At 39.0% G+C, this 22,563-nt stretch overlaps 1 protein-coding gene across 1 annotated transcript in view; it reads right to left on the bottom strand.

The window, feature by feature from the left end:
- Positions 1-1,068: 1,068 nt before the first annotated feature.
- Positions 1,069-22,563, bottom strand: part of ASXL3 (ASXL transcriptional regulator 3) — a 124,656-nt gene continuing 103,161 nt past the window's right edge. The window contains exons 9-12 of the mRNA XM_066562794.1: positions 18,514-18,610; positions 17,939-18,044; positions 10,263-12,201; positions 1,069-7,880 (exon numbers count right to left, since the gene is read on the bottom strand). Coding sequence (XP_066418891.1) covers positions 4,200-7,880; positions 10,263-12,201; positions 17,939-18,044; positions 18,514-18,610 — 5,823 coding nt within the window. The 3' untranslated portion in view covers positions 1,069-4,199. The remainder of the gene's footprint in view (positions 7,881-10,262; positions 12,202-17,938; positions 18,045-18,513; positions 18,611-22,563) is intronic.

The raw sequence follows: 22,563 nt of genomic DNA, 5'->3' as shown, positions 1-22,563 counted from the left end.
ATTCATGAACAGTACAAATACAACAAAGTTATTCTACGGACTAAATTATTCTTTAACTATCAAATATAGTACAAAGCGAAATATTATGTGCTATAAAAGAAGCAGCTCCTTAAATTAGACTAAAAAATGCTTTTTTTTTTCTTTTCGTTGGTTTTACAGTGACAAAGCATGATGACCGAAGACAACAGGATTTCATAGATTCAGAAACATTTAGCCACACAGGTCCATGATAAAGCCACTGAATATTTTGCTGCTTCCCCCCCAGTGCTCCGCAGAGCCATGGAAGATGAGCTGCTGCGCTGCTGCCAGGAGACTGCAGAAGTCATTCAGTGTTCAGAGCAGGGCCCTTCATGTGCGTCAGCTAAAATGATCCCTTTTGGTGACACTTCTCAGCTCATCTCGAGTGTTTATCCTGGTACTTCACCACACCTTGGAGAAACTGCTAAACCAGAGGCTACAATAACGATTCTGAAATTGTGCGTGTGTTCACAAGGGGAAGGGGGTGCAGCATAAGGTAATTTTACTTCAGAAATTGCATTATAAAGCACCATATGCACCAGCTTAAAAACTGTGCAAGGAATTGCAGGGCCCTGAAAAACCGTCTGCACCTTCTGTAGCTTACCCTGACAACATGCACCACCCTCGAGAAGAAAGCCTATAGTACAGAGAATATACCTTTCGCTTTATGGCTCAACCTTTATTTTTGTCTTTTAAATGCTATTTCGTGTACTAGATCTCAGCAGATAAATAAAATGCAAACAGGGAGCGTCCAGTTCACCATTTCTTAATTATTTTTAACATTATTTCAAAGGGAGTTTCTGCTTGGAAAAAGTATTTCGGAACAGAAACACACAAACACACTCACTGCAAATGCCCTAACGTTATCTGCATATCTCACAGGTATGCAATTAAAACAACAAAGAGGGAGGAAAGAAAAAAGCGTTTCTCCCTCTCATCCAAAAGTGCTGCTCCAGGGGTAGGAGTAGGGGGACAAATTTTGAGATTTAAAAACAAAAAAAAGGTAAATTATACATGCTGGACATTGGGACACATACGTACGTACACACAAACACAGAGCAGTGTGTTCTTAAGTAATTCTTCCACCACTTTTCAGTGCATAAACTATTAACAACCCACGGTGCAAACGGCATGGTCATCAGAAAACACAATGACATTGAGCCTGAAACCTGAACAATCAAACAACAACAAAAAAAAGGAGTAATTCAAAATTAATGTCTAAATGTGACTGTCTTCTTACCAAAGGCCTAGGGTCACTCTTCCCTAGGCATTTGTGTGATACCAAAATCCACGTAAGGTTTTCAATCAGGCTCTCGCATCACCGTGGTTGCTTTTGAGTATTTTCATACCCTAAACCTATTCTGTAACAACATTTCACCACCATTGCTAACTAATTGCTTGAATTTATTCCTGGTGCATCTCCAATGACTCCAAAATGAAAGGAGTGGAACTGCACTATGGAAGAGTTTGGTCAGTTGTATAATGTAACATAGCACCATCCAGTCTAATGCCATTTAAAATACATTTTATCATGACCTCACACATGCAAGTTGCAATCCTGATACAAAAATGACAACATGACATGAATGAGTGACCTACCACATCAGTCACTCCCCTTACCCTTCGAACAAAGGAAAACTATACTGTGGCCAGAATTTATTTCTGTATTATGCCAGTCAATACAAGAACTATTTCAAGATGCAAGTACAAACAAATATTGACTTATGTGCTGTGGACAGGAAAACCTGAGCTAGAAATAAGGATTCCCAGCAGGCTTATATAAACATAGGTAAATAGAAGTCTAAGACTGGTTGCTCTCTTTTGTTTTTTAAATAGAAGATCCTAGCTCTACCAAGTATAAATACAATGCAATACAATTCCAATACAAAGGCTCCTCAACTATGAATCTGATATATATTAACTGACTACACTCATGCTTACTCATGAGTATTGCCCAGTTGCTGTTTCACCAGCAGCTGGCATAGCAGTGGATGCTAATTTTCACTTGGTTACTTTTAGGTTTTTGCTTAGCTGGCTTATTTTCCTACCAGAAGACCTGAAAGTGCTGAGAAGCCATTCCTTAGTTCACATCATATTAAGGAGCACTTTTGTATAGAAAAAAGAAAATATTATTGTATCAGCAACAAATTTGTTAGTTATTACAAATGGCCTTTGTACCACACAGTGTCAAAAATAATATTGATGTGTTGCTAATTACAATAAAAGAGAACATCAAGGTGCACCATAGAGCTTCCTATGACAGGAATGTATGTTGTAGATATTCCAGCTCACTTTTAAGACAACAAACGGCATTTATCATGTTCGTGAAAATGGTCCCGCAAGAAAATAAATATGGTTCCTTCCTTCAGCAGAACCTCACTAATATGCCCCTGAGCCAGGGAGACCAGTTACAGCTGATGAAAAGCACACAAACAAAGATCAGACAAAAAAAGTATGCTCTAAAATACAGCATACTTTTCATTTCCTAAATGTAGCTCTATCATTCACATTGGTATTTCAGAATGCAACACTTCACTGCACGAAGAAACCAAGCAGTCTTACATCTCACACATTCTTACTACATTGCTCTCTTAAAACTGTGCAAGGAAAATCAGTTTTCTTGGGCAGGCTGTAAGGTCTTTGGATTAGTGAGGTTCTACTGCGATGGTAAAAAAACCTGTTTCTCTTGATGCTGACATTTGGGCAGACCCAACCACATATTGGCAGGTGACTTGAACTCCACATGTTGTGTTCTTGGAAGTGGGAGTAAAGAAAAACCCAAGGTGTTTTCATCTCCCCAGCAACTACATGTGCTTTATCCCTTTATAATATTTTCCTTTTAGGTGAATAGGACTCCAAAATCACCATTTTTCTTTTCTGCTGTTATGGTGGCTAGCACATCTGGAATGCAGCTATAGTCCTGAATGTAAATACAGTACTGGATAACTACTGAAGGTTACTTTAAAGATGCAGTATCCCTTTTAAAAATACACTTCGCTTCCAAATTTCTAGAAGGGGTCTGACTTTCTTTGAGAGAAAAAAAGTCAGTGTTGTAAGTACTTCTAAGAACTACTTTAAATGGCAAAACTCTCAGATGTTATTTAAATAGAGTAACTCACGTAAGAGGAAAAAAAATGATAAGCTAACATTCAACCAATATGCAATTAAAATCTTTCCTTATTCATTCATCAGAAGAATACATCATTTTTAGGCCACAAAAAGACTACAACCTCGAGAACCAATGACCTATGTCTGACCTTATTTTTGTATATATTTGGGACTGACAAACCTAGTGGACAGATTAGAGAGACAAATACAAATAAAGACCATTTGAGTGAGAAACAGGAAGAGAAAAGAGATTTCTAATCTCCAGCAGAGAAGTTACCTTCTCCAGACTCGCCAATGTGTTTCCAGTGTTGGTCCTGCTAACTCACCACAAATCTTTCTTAAGGAATCAACAAAGAAGAGATGATGAGTAAGATTTGAGTTCCACAGTCCCTGGCAGGCACATAAGGAAACTTCTCTAACCATCTAAATTCCTTTTTAAAATTTCTTTTGTTAGGTGAAGTGACTACATTTTAGCCCTAGATAGTGAAAGTCAATTGAAGAAAACAATCTTGTCAGCAAAAAGACTGCAAACTGACTTAGAATCTACAATGGTCGGCACCCCACACCTTGCCACTACCCCACTCACACCAGCTGCTATTCAGTGTGTTATTCATTCTGCATAGTTACTCCACTTCTTACAGTGCTATTCTTCCACTGATCTTTAACCTGCAGCTCATATCAAATATCAAACAGTGGAGAAAAAATGTGCTGCACTTTGTGCAAATAAATAGAAGCTACGAATTACATGCATTAATGCATTTTTCTTTTTCTTTTTAGCACAGCAAGAGAGCTCATAGGTGCCTCAGTAACAAGGCTATCTTTTTTTTAAACTACTTCTACAGGTCTCCTCTTCTTCCCAGAAAATGGCACTCAGGCAGAATAACTAATTTCTGAAAGCACCATGTTGGAGAAAAAAAGCAAAACAAAAAACCAAATAAACAACAACAACAAAAAGTTAAAAAAAATCAATCCACTAATTGCAAACCATTAGTGGCCTAAACTGTTCCAATTTCTCTGTTCCTTTGTCCTGCTCTCCCATGTTTATAAGGGATACTGCATCTTTGACTGAGCTCCTACCGCACCACCAGACAAGCTACACACAGTTTGGAAGGCCCTATGCAGTCATCATGACAGAAAGCTCCGCAGCCTTTGCACACGATCATGGCTTTCAGCCTGCAGGAGCATTTCAGTTCCAGCTCGTTGGCGTTGCTGCTGTCAGCAAATTTCTGAACCGGGATCTGCGCGTTCTGGCTAGACAGGCCTGTGGCAGTGTTTGAACCACTTCCTAAAATCCCAATCGATTTTTCAATTGCAGATGCCGCCCTTTTGAAACTTGTGCTACCAAAGTGTATTGTTGGATAATTTCCACAGAGCTGCTGCTGCTGCTGCTGCTGCTGTGGGTGCTGCGTCTGTATTTTCTGAGCAGCAAGTTGGGTAAAAGGCTTCTGTGGCTCAGAAAGTAAATAGGAAGAGAAGTCCGCATTTTTTAATGCAAACGCTTTTAACTGTTCTTTCACTTCGTTCTGATCATAGGAAGCTTGTTTCATGCCCAGTTCGCAGCTGCTGCTTAAACCTTCCTCAAAAGAAATAGGTTCAGATTTTATATTGCTACAGATGCTTGCTGGCTGAGGCCAACTAAGTCTTTTAGTGGTTTCCATAGTAACTGTCGGTTGTTTTTGATCAGAGGGGACTTCTGCATTTGGGTGAGGAGGGGGAGGAGGTGGCAGGGGCGGAGGGGGAGCAGGGGGATGCGTTAATGTTTTACTCTGCAGAGTTTGAGAGGCACTGGCAATGTCATCACCTTCCTTAATTTGAATATTAGGGGAAAACACACTTCCTAGCCTCAGCTGGTGAGCTGCTGTAGAAATATTCACATCTCCCAAACCCTTTTGTTCCAGGTGCCTGCTAAAAGCAAATGAGTTGCAGCCAGGTGGGCCTTTTGAAGTAGTTTGCAACAAAGCTGCCGTAGGAATGGGGCCTCTCGCAGCCATGGACATTTGGTAAAAATGCTGTCTATGTGAGGTACTGGCTTCTGCGTGAAAGCTGCCATTTTTATCAATGTGAAATAAGCTCTGCTGGAAACTGCATGAAGGCAACGGTCTCTTCTGCTGCTTGATCTCTGGGCTGTGAGCGATCCGGCTCTGAATGGCGTGTTTGTTAAGCCACTCCTGCTTAAATGGCTGTCCATGCCCTAGCTGATTCATGCTGGAACTAATTACACAAGGAGCCACTTTAACATCTGTGTCCATTGACACCTTCCCAGGCTCACATTTAATTTGAGCATGTTCCCCTATAGTCCTGGCCATCCTCTTTTTCGGATGGTTTTCACGCTTTCTGATTTGTAGCGGGGCTATGCTGCCTGCTGTATATCCTTTACCATCTGGATTAGGAGAGTTGGAAGCATGTTCAACGATATTTCTCTCAGCCACTACTGTTTTACATACTGAGGTAGTTTGCAAAGGCAAGGGAAGCCTGTTAATTTCTAGTTTGGCTCCTGATCTGGGCTGCGGCAGCACTTTTTCTAAAGGCAGATTGCCTTGCAGTAACTGTGTCACTAAGGGGTTGTTGGCCTCCACTGACGACAAGCGACAGCTGGAGCCCCCGGCACTCGTAACTCTCTTTAGGGTTTCTGTTGTCAGGGACAGGGAGTCTTCCATGGAGTCCGCGATGGATGTCTTGGAGGTCTGCGGTGGCTGCACACTCGTGGCTATTTCTGCACTCTGGGCAGGCATTTCAGGTCCTGTAAAATCCTCGGTGTCCATCCTGAAGCACTTGTCAGTCTCATTAGTTTCCAGTTTAACAGGAACAGCAATGCTTGTCAAAAGACTCCTGGATTGCAGTTCTGAAATTTGTGTGTAACTGGAAGGTTCACTTTTGACATTTTTCAAGCAGTTTTGCTCTGTGTATTCCTTATGCTTACCAGAGGTAAGATGGCTGACCACCGGCTGGTCTGTATTCATTGCCTCCTCATCACGCCAACAAATTCTATTGTTGGTGTTGTACTGATTGGCACAGGCAGCATTGGCTTCATTTTTCAGTGCTGAAGGACCTCTTAGTTGCTCAGCAAAGCCTTGGCTGGTAGTAACCGCCTCAATTAATTTATCTTGAGGAGCAAGAGGCACTTCTCGAAGACTTGAACAACCTGCCTGCAAGTTTTTGCTGTCTTGCTTTGCTGTAATGGTGATAAAGCTGGAACTGTGCTCAAGGTTTTCATTAGCAACCACTTCAGGCCTGCTTATGACAGACACCTGAGGACAAGCTATACTTTGTAAGGCAGCTTCTGTCCTTACAGGTCTGCTCTGCAGGTCAATGCTGTTCTCTGTGTTTTCAATAGAAGAAGAAAGTGACAGACTGGAATTCTGGTTCGTAGTGTGGTCAACAATGACTTTACAAGGTATAGACCTATTCATGGCAGTTTGTGTAAAGCTCAGTGGATGAGATTTACCAGAGAGATCCATTCGGCTTCGTGCTCCAGAGCTTTTTTCTAAGAGATCAGCATTCAATTTAGTAGCGTTATCATAAGAGTTTATTGTCACCATGTTACCAGTAAACATTGCGATAGGTGGCCTTGCAACAGAATCTGCTGCTGCAAGGGCCTCACTGCAACTTAAAGCTGACCTGACAGTAGTGTGGATGGAGACAGTGCTCTGCTCGCTACACCTGGTTATGGCTATCTTATCAGAAGGAAATCTGTTGGTAGCCCCCACTGGGGGAATCAGTACAGAACTACCAGAGAGATGATTTGGCAAATTACTTGCAATAGATGAAGTTGGCACAGTGGCATAATGACCGGAGACCGCGGTATTCACATTACTACTGGGTACTGGCAACCTTTTGTCATCGATGGTGTTTGATAAGACTGTGTTGTCTATGGAGACCGGTGCATTACTGTTATCAATACATTTTGGTCCAACAGTTATGCATGGAGTATCAGCCCCTTGGATGGTTTTCAGCATATTCATATTACAGGCTGAAATTGCTGTGTTTGCGCTGTCAACAGACATTAACACAGAGGATTTATCAACAGAACTTGCAAAAGAAAGTTCTTTAATTGCTCCAGACATAGCAGTGCTGCAAACACACACAGAGACTGAACTTTTATTATAAAGCACTGGCACACTGTTACTTTCAGTAGAGGTAGATGAAATAATTTTCTCACACAATTGTGGCACAGGTATATTTTCATCAGAACTGTGCACAGGTATCTCAGCAGCAGTTTCTGGTAACGTAGCTGTGTTAAGGGACTGCTGCAATAAAGTGGTGGTCTCACGGTGATGAGAAGACTTGTTGCTAGGGGACCTGCAGTTAGGATTAACTATAATGACACCAGTAGAACCTTCAATCTTCGTGTCAGTAGTCGTTGGTATCTCCAGAGATGAGGTACTACTTTCCTTTGAGCTGAACTGTGACTTTGATTCTTTATTAGTCTGGAGTAAATGAGCTCTGGCTTGATGCTTTGCAAATAGCTTGGCCTTTGTTTGCTCCTTGATGTGTGCCAGCGTTCTTGTCTTCCCACCTTCGCATGGGGTCCCCATTGCACCAGAGACTATGCTGGCAGCTGCTGCCACGGCCGCTGCAGCCGCAGCTTCTCTTTGGGCTCTTGCTTGCTGAGCTCTTGCTTTGATATCTGCCAGAGTTCTAGCCCCAGTGTTTCTCCCACTGCTGACTGATGTACTTGGGGAAACTCGAGGTTCTGGTTTAGAAACAGGCTGGCTCTTGATGATAAAAGGTGGTCCAATTTTTGAAAGCTGGATCTAAAGGAAGAAAAAGAAAAAAACCCAGTAAATTTTAATGAGATCATCAACTCACTTAAATAACCAGCTGTCTCTTTAAGGGTCAGAGGAAGGTAATGAAAGGAATTACTGTTCAATGCAGGTGGACAAAAACCTGCTAAAACTTAATGATATTTATGTTTCAATATCTTATCATCCTCCAGCGTGAATAACTGACACCTGCATTAGCCTACTCACACTGATCCTTCTGACAGGAAGAAAGATTGAGCTGGATGACAACATGATGCTTATCAGATACAATTTGTCAGACCTGTTTTATATTCAGTGCATCTACCTGAGATGATCAGCAAACCTTGTGCAGTGATACTGGACAAGAACTTGCAAGCAACCCCTTTCTGCAAACATGTGAAAAAGTAACAATCATGTAATGCTCTTCTCCTTGGTCACCAGTGATTAAGCCTGTGTTTTGCTCATAAACCAGACAACAAATCTTGCCATTAGACAGGATGTAGTGGTATCTCCACTGAGCCTGTTTTCCAGCTTCCACGATGGAGTATTTAAGAGGTGTAAAAAAAGTAAATCACTAAAGGATATGCCTTTTCTTTCCTCACTTGCATTTTTAAGAGGCTCACTTTAAGTACATCCCTGGATAACTCTTACATTACTGCACTTCAAAAATTAAATCCTCAAGATTATAAAGAGTAAACTCACAAATATTAAAAATTTAAATACCTAGCACTTTAAGCAAAACAATAACCTGTAAAATCACTGGAATTATTAGGATGTTTCCAATTAGGCATATAGTTTTTCAGGATTAAGAATCCTGGAACCACTTTGTAACTCATACACTCTCTCAGGATACCCCAAGGTTGGAAAAAAAATTCAATTTCTTAAAATGGACATATGTCTACTGGCTGTCTCTAGCAATAGGACTTAGTGGTTAATGCTATGACTTATCTTCTGAAAGGAACTGAGTAGAAAACTAGTATTTGTAGAAAAAGTAGTCATAAGATATGATGGGAAGTGACAGCCATACAACAGAATGACTTACAGAACTGGGTTCTTTTTTCCTCCTTTAATTACAAATGATAGGGGTTTGTTGGTGAGATGATACAAGAGCCAAATTTTTTTACACAAAAAGCATACTGGAATTGACTGCTCACAATTCTTCAAAACATTCTGCTGTCAGTTTCAGCAGCAACTCTCTTCAGTTCCCACTTTGCATTACCAGAACTCCTAGAGCTCTAAGTAGTTGGTTATTTTTTTTATTATAGTAATGACCTTTCTTTATTCCCTAGTGATCTATTTTCTTTATGCTTAGAGAGTTATTAGAATTTATTAGGCTAGATAGAACCTTCCAAATATGAAAGAATATCACTAAACTCAGAATGGGGCTAGCTTCCAATTGCATCACTGCTCTTAAAAATAAATTATCTGAAATATGCTTCTGCACTAGTGATTAAAGCCTATTAGTCTATTTGCCCTCCTGGCCATATTAACAATGTTCAGTGACTGCAGAAGTTAAAAATAAATGCAGAAAAGGGCATTTCTGAATAATCAGGAACTAGTATTGCAAAGTCAATGGCTTAAATACAGTAAATTGGATCTTAAACTTGGCTGATGTCATCAAGTATGAAATTAAAAGGCTCAAAACACTAAGCCTATATATAACTGAATCTACAGAACTCTCTGTTATGAAAAAAACCCTTTTCAACTGAAATATACTTTCTTACATAGCAGAATAATACACATACAAGTGCTTGCTTAGGTGGTGTTATTTTTTTACTCTTTGCTTTGGCAATAACAAAGATATATATATATATATATATATATCAGATACTTCCCCCGATAGGTCTGTTTCCAGCTGTTTCCAGTTAATTCTACAGGGAAATCTTATATTTCAGCCTACCCCAAGCCTTGGGCTTGCAAAAGGATCTTCAACTACTCTGGCTCTTGGTTCTCTTGCTGGATTAAGGTGTTGGTTGTTTTTTAAGTACTGGTTATGATAACATCTATTAGTCATGCTTGCTGGAAAAGACATCCACAGAAGAACAAGCACAAAATACAGATGGGAACAAGCACAAAATTAGAAAAACAAGTGCTGCATGTGAGTGGTGGGGAAGATCTTGAATTGGATTAAACCAATGGATCCTGGAGAACTCTGCCACAAAAAAAATCAATCTTTTAGGAAAAGATTGATTGACCCCTACTGAACAAGTGTAGATATATCTGTATCAGAAGTAATTTGGCATGGTGGAAATGTAATAGTAAAGCAAAACCACCAGTACTAACAACCCTTATACATCCCCAAAAAATATACCATGTACTGTGCTTGTATGCAGTTCACAGAGGAACATAATAAACATTTTGTTTCCAGGCCACCCTGTTCATTCATTACTTTACCTTAAGGGGTGGAACTCGGGGTTCCTCTCTGGGCGGCTGTTCTTTATCAGATGGACTTGTTGAAGAAGCACTACGATTAGGCAGGTCATCATCTATTCTAGCTCTCTTCTCTTTACAGATTCCAAAACCGTGCTGTTCTGCTGTTTTCCTCTTTGGGATCTCTGGGTCTCTACTTTCATTTCTTGCTTCTGGTGATTTTGTGGATTCTAAAGACTTGGAAGAATGTGAACTCTCTAGACGACTTTGGGTGCTGCCTGTTAGCTTGTGAGATTTACTTCTGCACACTTCAGAGAATGCAGCTTTCTCTAGAGATGAGGTATATAGTTTATCATGTGCCTTTGATGGAAGCAATTCGATATTTTTGCCAAGTGATCCTTCTGATAAGACAGACACCTCTGAGGGCAAGAGTGTACCTTTCTTGTCACCTCTTTGCTGAACACTGTGATTTTTATTTTTGATCACCTCTGGAGGAGTGTGTTCTGGGATAGATGCAATGTAAGATTTCTCAATTTCAGAATGTGTCTTACATGGCTGATGACTGAGGTTTTTGCTTTGGGACTCTTCCAATACTGAAGTATCAGGTATAATTGTTAGTGGACCAACTTTCATATTTTCAGGGGCACTCTGAAGTTGTTTTGGCTGAACAAGATTCTCTTCTTGAACCACCTTAGGAATGACAGAGCTTTCTTCTTTCAGAGTGGGAAGGGAGTCCTCCAACAAAGGTGATTTCCTTTGTTGCAGAGTAAGTCTTTCACTGCTTGGGGAATTAGAAACTGGAGATATCTCTGATGGAAGAGGCAAACTACTTGTCACAAATGTTTCAGAAGTTAGAAGAACAGATGATACTGAAGATGTTTCTGATGTTAAAGGCAAATCAGACATTGGAGATGTTTCTGATGTTAAAGGTAAATTAGAAGCTGGTGATGCCTCTGATGTTAAAGGTAAATTTGACATCAAAGATGCTTCTGAGGTTACAGGTGAGGTGGACATCGGAGAGATTTCCGACATTAAGGGTGTGTTCAAGTTTTCATCACTGGCCTTCTGCTGAATATCACCTTCAATATTTTCAGAACTGGACACTTCAGATGAGCAAGCTGTTTCAAGAGATGCTGGAGTACAGGGCTCCTCTGAAGTCGACTGAGTGTCTCCTCCAGGAGAGGCAATACAAACTTCTGGACTTCCAGAGGAAAAGGAAGTTTCAGAAATACAAGCATTCTCAGACAACTGCTCCTCAGGGTCACTATGAAGCTCCATATCCACTGCAATGCCTCCACCAGTGAACAAGGAGCCTTCCAGAGCAGCACTTTGCATTTCTGGCACAATTAGGTCTTTTGCAGACTCAGAATCCTTCTCAGCTGTAACGCTGACAGAGTTTGTGGATGAAGCTGATCGTGCTGGTGATATGCAATCCTCCAGCTGATCTATCACAACTGACATCTCCTCCTGAGGGCATTCTGACTTCAACTCTACTTTAATTTCAATGCGAGATCCAGTATCAGTTACATCATTCATCATGACACAGGACTCAGTGCTGTCTGCAAGCTGTACTGCCTCTGTTTCCTCATTTGTGCCAGCTGGACTTACAGACTCCTCAGAAAACTCATGTTCTGGCTTATGATTCTCCTCCTGGCATTCACAAATACTTGTCTCGACCTCTTCAGCAATTTCCTCCTGAATTACTGATTCTTCAGGTATCAGTATATCCTCAGAATCTGCTGTTAGATCCTTGACAGGAACTTGCTCCATACTACAACGAGATGGACTATAATCTCTCTCTGGTAAAGCTTGAACTTTAGCACCTTTCTCCTCTTGATCCTCAAAGGTTGCTTGCTTAGAAGGACCAGGTGTGCCAGAAGATCTGCACAAAGAATTGCTTTCATCTTCATCATTGTTCTGCACTGCAGTGAGCTTCTTTGATTCTCCTCTTGACATTCCCAACCTAAAGAAAAACAGAAATTAAAATAGATATTTCCATCACATTAAGGATAAGGGAATAGGCTAACCTTTTTCACCCACATTTTTTATTTCCAAAAAATACATATTTTCAAGTTTACAATAGTGGCTTGCTTAAGTGGTGGCTAACTAATTTATATACAGTTTTATGTATTTTGGAAACCTAACTACTGAGACTTCCTTACAAGTGTTAAAAGCCATTAATATTTTTAATATAAGTAACCTCTCTGTCTACATTCCTGGTTTGTCGTTTTGGTTTTTTTTTTTTAAATATCAGCACAATATTGCAACACTGGTTGAGCATCCATTGCAGAAGAAACGCACAACTGCATCATCTCATAGTGGGAGCAGTTGTAAAGGAAATCCCTTTTTCCCTCTTCCGCCTGCTTTTAGGGTTAACATAGCTGACAATATGAAAGAAGTTCAACATTCTTAAGGAGGTAAAAGATACATATTTACAACCTATGCATTCATTCTTAGGGATGAAGTGCAAAGGAACCATGTATACTATGCATGCTTCTGAAGATTTTCTTATCTTTGATCCTGAAAATACTAGTTTAAATAAAGTTTTATTACATCAGCAGAACTAAAACATCAAAAAACCCCCCAAAACAAAACTAAAGCCAAGAGATGAAAAAAAAAGGTTGTTTTGAAAAATGTATGTGCTCTAACATCCTCATTTCCTTCTAAGGCCAGTGGGAGTACAGACGCTCAGCACCTTTAGGAAGATTTTCCAAGCAGACTTTATGTCTCAGCAATTCCATAATAGTAGAAAATGCACAAAAGCTTGGTGGGAGGCCTTAAAAGAAATTTCATGGTCTTAAGGATCTTCTAATCTGCTAAACAGATCTCTGTCATCATTTAATCAGAAAATAAAGAATAAAATGGAAACAAGCAAGCATAAAAGATATTCAGAAGCTATGGAAGCAAAATTGCTTATCAGTGGGTAGCCAGAGGATACAGAGCTAGAAAGCCCTATTCAGATGAAAGTACAGAACACACAAAAAACCAAAATCTGTGGTTGTGCATTTTAAAAACACTGAACACATGTATTATAGTGAGAGCTGTAAACCCAATAAAAAAACCCCAAACCAACCCAGCCTGGAACTGGCATCCCAAAAAGCACTCTTAATTATTAGTATTGCCTACTACTAGACACTAATAATGAACAAAGTCTCCCTTTGCCATCAATATGCTGAGGAAGGATCCTCTAGAGAGCAATTCAGAGCAGCAAATTCACAATTCCCACACTGAATGCACTTCAGAAGATGTGCCTTTGTTCTGTATAGACTATAAGTTCCCCATGTGGTCTAAGTTCAGGTTGTAAGTTTAGGTGAGTAAAGTTTAGTTTACCAGGGTTTTGGTGAGTAACTTCCTCTAAAATTCCTTGTGTAAAGAGCCAAAATTATCTCAGGAAAATGGGAAGGGGAAAAAAATCCACTCCATTACTGAAAACTGAATCAATGGTCTATTTTCTCTAGCTGGTTTACATCATGAAAAGATACTGCTTGATGGTTATCTTCATGGATTGAAAATCAGCAAAGGAATGAAGGAGAGAATAAAGGTGAATGAAACTGTCACAAGGACACTACACAAATACACACATTCTTGTAACATATTGAAGATAAAGAACTGTAAGTGAAATAAGATAAAGCAGATTAAGGCCAGCAGAACATGTACTGAATTTGAATCATTTTTTTCAATATTGGAAATACTACCATGTTGAAGAAGAAACTGAAGAAAAAGGCTTTCTAAAGAAGAAGGCTCAAGATCAGCATGTTTAAGGCAATCTCAGATTGCAAAATAAACAGCTGATCTGTCTTCTCCCTTAGAGAAAAAGACACCCAAAGTTTGCAAAACAGCACAAAAATATGAGTGCAGCAGCAAGCAGATTTCAATGAAAGTGCTAAGGACAGGATTCAACTGGTAAAGTAAGGGCACTCAGTCATCCAGTAAAAAAAAATCAAAAAGCTACTCAAAGATATATGAATTCTGATATTCTAGTGCTGTGATAAATAGTACTGGCCGGGGGGGTGGGGGGGAAGAACCAAAGTAAGAAAAGGATTAAATCAGCAATAAAATTTGGAGGAGGTTTACCCAAAATTAAAGCTTTGATCTAGCTGATAGTACTATCCTGACATGTAACTCTCAAAAGTGAGAAAAGAGATAATATATTGACATAATAGAGTATAACCCTTGCAATCTTGGGGCAACAAGCCAGAAGAATGTGGATTTCTATCAACATGCATCAGCTGATCCTAGATAAGTGACTGCATGTTTTGTATTTTGAAAGAAGTCAGAGAGAGGAAAAATGAACAAATATGAGGAAGTGGAAAAAGAACAAAAATGGATGGAAGTAAACTGCAACTGACAGTGCCACGATAAACAGCCTGGGTACAGAAAAGAGCAAACACAAGATGCAATGCTGAGAGCTAACAGGGAAAAAGCACCCTAAAGTCTTTGATTGCTATCAACTGTGGAGTGCATAAAAATGCTTACAGAGATTCTGCATCTATTAATAGTCCTTCCCTAAGTAGAAGGTGAAACTTGAATTTACTTATGGGATATTAAAAGATCAAATTCACTGAAGTCAGAGCAAAAATACTACTCTGCAAAGTGAGCAAGTTAGCCTGCAAGACAGATTCATTTTGCAGACAGTGCATGTAAGAAACAGCTTGGGGAAGCTTACAAATTCTGCTAGTTCAGTCAAACCAACATGGCTGAAAAGAGACACAGCCCAATCATACTGAAAGCTAGTTTAAAAACCAAAGTGAAAGAAGGCAAGAGAATCACGGAGCCGCAGCATATCCTGAGTTGAAAAGGATCCACAAGATCACTGAGTCCAGCTCTTGCCTCAGCACAGGACTGCCCCATGAACCAACACAAGGTGGAAGCTACAGCAAAAGCTACCATTCAGTGAGTAAACAATGAGGAAAAGTATTTAAGTCAGCAAAGTACATCTGGCTACATAACAGCCAAGCAGAAGAATGCAAGTGAAACAGTGCAAGCAGGGGATAGGGCAGGGAGGACCAGATTCAATACTTCAGTCAAAATGGAAATGATGTGGAATATGACATTTTGCATAACAATGTTGATGTCAGAAACCTATGAAACCAAATGACATGTATCATCACAGACTGAGCAATTATCTGCCAAGCACCAGGATATCCAGCATTCAGCCAGCACAGCAGGACTGCTGGCTCTGCAGAATTATGAGCATCATTCTCTGCGCATGTGACAGCAATTTTTGACTGAAGAACTCCTGCATTGCTGTTAATAAACTTCTACTTCTTGTGGAAGGCCCTATACCAGGATCTTACACAGCCCTTTCCTCAATGAAAGGTTAGTCACCAACTCTTCTATTGACACGCATAATGAAAAGCCATTATGTTCTTTATCTGAAAACCTAACTAGTATTTTTTGATACTAAAAGGATCAATATCTGGACTAAACTGAAGTCTCAAAGTTGTTTGCTAAGAAATTAAGCACTTTACAATAAGACAGTCTGACATATTAAGAGCCTAGAATTTCCATTATATGTAAAGATAAGGTGCTGTAGAAAAAACACTGGGGAGAAAGCATCTAGCAATGGTGCACAAAATAAAATACTAAAATGGATCTGTCCATTTCTTGCCTCATTTTCACTACATTTCCCAGTGGTCCAAGACACCTGATTGTGAGAAGTAGTACTGTTACTGCAGGAACATTTTAGTCAATCTTTAAGATAATCAGTTATATGAAGGGTTCCCTGTCCTCTGGATTTCTTAAGTGAAAAACATCTGACAGCAAAACTAAGACAATTTATGTAATGATGGTTCCCATTTAACATTTTTTCTGCTATGTAAAACACATACATTTGATTGAGTAGACAGTGAGAAGATTGAGAACTGACTGATCAGATGGCAGATCCCAGCAAGTTGTAATCAGTGGCACAGACAGTATTTGGAGGCCCATCACTAGTGGTGTCTCCCAAGGTTCAATTCTGGGCCTGATATTGTTTAACTTACTCATCAATGACTTGGATGAAGGGGTAGATGCCTCCTCAGCAAGTTCACTGACAGCACAAAGCTGGGACGAGTGGCCAATACACCAGAGCCTGTGCAGCCCTTGAGAAGGGCCCTGACAGGTGGGAGAGATGGGCAGGGTCCTGCATCTGGGGAGGAATAACTCTGGCACCAGCACAGGCTGGGGGCTGACCTACGGGGAAGCAGCTCTGCAGAGAAGGACATGGGGTCCTGGTGGACAATGAGTGGCCATGGGTATTCTGGAAGCATTACAAAGAGCATTCCAGCAGGTTGGGGAGGTGCTCCTGCCTCTCTGCTGTGCCCTGGTGAGGCCACAGGTGGGGTGCTGTATCCAGCTCTGGCTCCTTGGCACAAGAGAGACATGGAGCTTCTAGAGATGGTCCAGGGGAGGGCAACAAAGATGATTGAGGGGCTGGAGCATCTCAGGACAGGCTGAGGGAGCTGGGCCTGTTCAGCCTTGAGAAGAGGTAACTGAAAAGAGACCTCATCAATTTCTGTAAGTGCCTAAAGGGAGAATGTCAAGAGGATGGGGCCAGGCTCTACTTGGTGGCACCAGGCAACAGGACAAGAAGCAATGGGCAGAAACTGAGGCACAGGAAATTCCACCTGAATGTGAGGAAGAACTTCACTATGCAGTGACTGAGCACTGGAATGGATTTCCCAGAGAGTGTGGATTCTTCCTCACTGGAAAGCAGCCTGAATAAAGTCCTCTGCCATGTGCTCTAGGATGACCCTGTTTGAGCAGGAATCTTGGACCAGATGAGTGACTGTGGTCCCTTCCAACCTTACCTCTCTGTGGTTCTGCAATATAATTAAAAAATACTTTAAAATAAAAAGAAAAAATCAGTAATTGCTAAATAGCTAGTTTATACTTTATAATAAATTCTTAGTATTTTTAAAAACAGAGATATAATTCTAAGTATTGATGAGTTGGCTTTTAAAATAATTTCTAAAAGGAAAATTCTTGGATTTTAAGAAGATATGAATCTCCTTAAATTTTTTTTAAACAAATGAAGATAAACACTGAATCCTCAGCTGCTGAAGAATGCCATTGCTGTATCATCATCATCATCAATGAAATTGTGCTGACTCACCCCAGTTGTGCACCTGGAGTGATACTATATTTAATTTTAGTCAGTTAAAAGTGTTTATTTATTCTTTCCATCTCACTTCTAAAATTAAAGTAGTCATTGTCACTTTCATTTGTCTCTAGCTAACATTTTTTCTATGTTATATATTCTTCTCAGGCCAATGGGACATCTCATTAAAAAAATCAAAAAGTATTTGATTTCAGTAACTTTGCAATAGCTTAGAAAATATAAAACAAATTAAAGCATATTACAAAAATATTGCTACTGGTCTTCTCATCTGTATTTATAGTTTGCAGGAGGGAGGAATTGCCCTAATGCTATCTTTTAAAAGATAATTAAAAATATTCCCATGCTTGTGTCTTAAGCTCTCTTTGGAATGAATTATTATGGATGACTTATGACTCTTTAAAAATGCAATTGTAATGCAAGTGCAGACACACGACTATAATTCTACCCACAACTTCTTATATTGGAGAATGACTGCTCTTGATAACTGCTTTATTAAGTTTTACAGCATATGACCGTGCTATGTGAAGCATAGAATTATATTTTCATTTCCTCCTAAAAGAAAATATAAAAAAATCCTTTTATTTGCTTCAGTACTTACTTTTCACCATAAAACCTTTCAAAGAATTTTTCTTTCCAAGGTTCTGTTTTCTTTTCCTTTTCAATCTCTTGTCTGATGCGCAACTGCATTTCTGGTGTAAATTCTCCTAAAAAACAAATACTAACATATTGAATAAAAGTTGTCAAGGATTAATTTAATACGGATAATTATAAATTGCAAATACAATTATGACATACAGTGATTTCTGATACAATCATCCAGCAATGCCAAATGAAATTAATGAAAACCAAAAGGGTGATATAGAGATTTAATTCATCATATACCATCAGTATTTCAAGGGTATATTGGCAGGGTTTAGTTGCATGCATTCATGTTTCCAAGGCTGACAGTGATGAAAATACTTGTTTTTTTTTTTTTAACTGTCAAAATAAGCTGCCACAGCAAGCTGCAAAAACGTACTCCAAATTCAAAATGGAATCAGCAATTTCTCTTTTGCTGAATTACTGGTCTATTACAGTTTCTATTCTAAAAGTATTTCTCAAATGTAGAAAAAAGAGACATTCTTCATAAAAACAATTAACCTTGGGCAGACCTGAGAGCAAGCAGAGAGTTACCTTCTGCCAGTCGCTGTTTCCACCCTTGCGCCGCGTACGCGAAGAACTCGTTATTTAGAGCGGAGCTACTGAGGCGCAAAACTCCATCGCTCCCCATCTAGAAAATAAGCCGTGGTAGCAGAAGACAGTGTCAGAAACAGCGCCAGCTAAGATCACATCAAAACACAGTTTCAATTAGGGGAAATGGGGGAAGTGTAGGCAGTGGGAAGAACACAAAATGACTACTACTAAAACAGCATTTTCATGCTAGTCGTTACTGTACATGGGACTGAACCAATCCAGCATCAATGTGCTCTCTTCAGTCATAAGTGTTACTGATGATAACTCAGTTTGCAACTGATTGATGTGCTTTAATCACAGCCCTGCCTTGAGACTGTGTCTAGAGGCATTGTACGCAATCAAAAATCAAGATCATTATTGTACTTGTGCATCTGCCTATAATACGGTACAAAACAAATTAATTAAATGCAATGAAGACAGTAACTTTGGTGTTTCTAAATAAACTAATACTCATGTTAGCTAATAAGCTGTATTGGCCAGAGTGGATGACAGGCATTTCTTAACAAAAGAAACTGGTATAAACTCATCACTGAAACTGAAAACAGCTCTACTCATAATTTTATAGGCATCAAAAAGTAAAATCTGTAGAAGGACATTAGAATTATTTGTATTTTCTACATCTGTCAAATATGCAATGATAAGACAACATTAAAAGTCTTAATCACAGTATTTTCTACAATATTTTTTAAAAGCAATCCAACTATTGAGCTGTCTTTTACCACAAAACTTAGTGTATATTTTCAGGCTTGTGAGGATATTTCTGTTTCCAAAAGAATTCTAATAATTGAATAAAGTAATTATATGAAACAAGTTAGCAGTGGGTATCACCTCTAGCATAATAAATAGACAGTAAAAAAAAAAGTAGCAAATTAAGAAGAAAGGAAACAGCAGTAGAGGTAATGTTGCTAGAACAAGCACTCTCACTATTTTACATCCTGCCAGGTAAGTAAGAGATAAATGTTTGACAACGCTATTTGTAATCTAGCAGTGAAATCCAGAATGTTTTCCAGCATATTAGCAGATGATTTAGCTAAGTAATATCCCCTAGTTCTCAGTGCCTGTTTCAAACAAGACCCAGAAAGGCACAGGCATGCCAGAAACACTGAATGATATTTCGATGCAGTTACCTCATTGAGCTTTATATTTCACTGATAATAGAGGCCCTATTTCAAGAAGTCTTTGTTAATTTACTCATTGCCTAGCCGACATCCTGTCCCACAATTATCTCAGAGGAGTAAAGCAGAAAGATGTGAAGTAGTAGCCAGAGAAACAGCAATTAGCATGGACTCTGATAAACAGGCATTGCTAAAGGCATTTCATTATAGTAAGAAAGTAATATGTGTGTGGTAGAGTTCCTCACAGGATACGAACTTACAGAACTGCTGCCTATGCTTTCCTGCTACATGGCATTGTTTTGCCAACATGTCATAGAAGTTGGGTTTAAGTGGGTTGGATATGTAAGGTTTCTATACATCTCATGATGTGGGTTATGGAACACATGCATATTAATTACAGGTAGGCTATGACTAACGCTGAAACTAGAGGAAAACTGAAAGATACAGTGAAACATGCAGCAGAAGCAGCAAGATAATAAAACCAGTGAGGTGAGAAAGGTGATAAAGAGCATGTACTTATTGTATAAATCAAACTACTATGACACATTATCTTCTTCCTGCACGAATGAATTTTGCCAGAAGTACTTAAATTGCACAATTAATACATTAAAGAGGGATTTTTAAATACCAGTCCCTCTTGCACCTGAACAAACAAACCAGTATAGGGTCAAAACCAGCACTTACACAATTTTCTAGAAAGGTGAGATGCAATGTCACAAAGAAAAGAATCACAACTTACTAAACAAACATCTCTTTGTTCCTCTAAGAAAGGTGTTGAAGCTACCTTAAGTTTCAACATAAAAGGAGATAAAATAGAAACACTCACTTGCCAACATATGTTCTACTCCAATCTTCATTAAATTCAAGATTTTTTTTTCTAAGCCTGGCAGTGTTTTGCAAAAAATAGTCATACAGACATTAAATTTGAATAATTTTTAACCACATTAAACTGCAGGATCAAAGGTATGGACCTCCTGAAACTCCATGGCTCATCTGATGACAAACAGTGTAGCCATATCACCAGCCACATGCAAAGATCTCATAGGAAAGTAATGATTTGTGGACAATAACTTTCTGTTAAATGAGCAAAATTATCCAACTTATTCTAAGGTCACACCTCTATTAGATTTCATGCAAAGCTGGAATGTACCACAATAGGTGGAAAGAGATTGCCACTTGTCAGCAGCAATCCACTATCAGATTGCATTAAACATAATTTGAAACTGCAGCCAAGTGTGATTGAGCTATTTCACCAGACTGCATAAATGAAAAGCATTATAAAGACTGCCAAGTTATATTACCATGTGAATACAAGAAGAACAGTATTAGCTTCATTGTAACCCTGTTGTTGTAAGGACAGGAGAAAAATCAAGCTTTGCAGGAAGAGTTACCCCACCTTTTATTTTTGTTGGCTAATATACTTCAGAAAAAAAATGCCAAGTTTCTGGGTGCAAATTTCTTAACAAAATTTCAAAAAGAAACTGTGAACCCCAAGCTAAATGCTAGGAAAGGGTCCAAACGAATTCACCTGATCTAGTTCACCTGAGAAAAAAGCACAGGCTGGAACCTCAGAACAGAAAGAGTTAGCAAGGTCATGAGTAAAGGTCATTAGTTCTTGTGGACCAGAAAAAAATGCCAAGTAGTAAGTATCTGTAAAAGAAAAAAAAGGGAAGGGGAAACAAACTCCCAAAAGAATAGCAAAAAGGGAGAATTATTTGATTACCTAAGAAGAAAAAATATTATAGGTCAACTAACAAAGGAATAACAGTCCATTTGTAAACTGTATAAAAAACCAGATGCACACTTCACTGCCCACTTTAGGAACGAACCGCAGAAGCTTAGAAATACTGGGGAACTATGTCCACAAGACTGAAAAGACGATGTTAAAGATGTTTAGGTTAAGAAATGTAAGAACAACAAACTAAACATGAAGTCACTGACTGACTGCATGGTAGTCATTGCCACTGACTAACTGGCAGGGGAGGGCCTTTCCAGAGACCTGTGTTCATGGGTCCACATAATTCATGGAAGAGTTATGTAGCTAGAACAACCAAAATCTAAACACAAGAACATCTAATGGTACAGAATGTGGAAACACACTTATTAATTGGAGGAGAAGCTTACAATGATCTATTTTAACGTGACATGAAAGAATAATTTCAGGCTTAAATATTGTAGAGGGATGTATGAAAGTAGACATCATCATTATCTAGACTTGGTACACATATGGATACTAATGTTAAAAATGGAAGAAATAGAGAGTTTTGCAGCCCCAGTGACTTCGTCCAACTTGCTTAGGAATTTGAGATCAAAGAAAACATTTGCTGGGAACGGAACAGGAAGGATTTATTCAACCAGAAAAAGCTCAAAGAGAAAAGGATGAGGACAAAAATGTTAAAGAAACTCATAATGGCTATAGATATAAAGCAAATGAAACAGAATTTTTGAAAATGTTATAGAAAGAATAAAGCACTATGCAGAAAGCAGATGCCGCCACCCAAACTAAGTTAACAAAAAGTTCAATCGTTTAGCCATTTTCAGTTCATTTAAAGATTTCTACAGTGAAAAAGAGTTTGAACAAGTTGGAACAGACAAAACACAAGTAATTTTATGTCTAGTTGTTTTGAAGAAGTCCCTCAGAAACAACAAAACTAAAAAAGATTTTTTATGCTTTTTCTCAATACCCACGTCATGTGAAATCAGGCTAACATCTCTTATGCTCTCTTAAACTTTGAAGGACTAAGAGGTCATCCTTTTATAATGTTAGCTAACAATCTCCATTGAAATATTTTCATACTTCACTTGGAGAATGCTTTTTCACCTGAATCAATAAGTTAAAGTGGAAATTTTGAAGCCATAGAGTGTATTCGCTTCT

This window comes from Molothrus aeneus, chromosome 1 (genome assembly GCF_037042795.1).
Source record: "Molothrus aeneus isolate 106 chromosome 1, BPBGC_Maene_1.0, whole genome shotgun sequence".
NCBI lineage: Eukaryota > Metazoa > Chordata > Aves > Passeriformes > Icteridae > Molothrus > Molothrus aeneus.
Note: the sequence above shows the minus strand (reverse complement) of the source record. Positions and strands in the feature narration are given on the sequence as shown.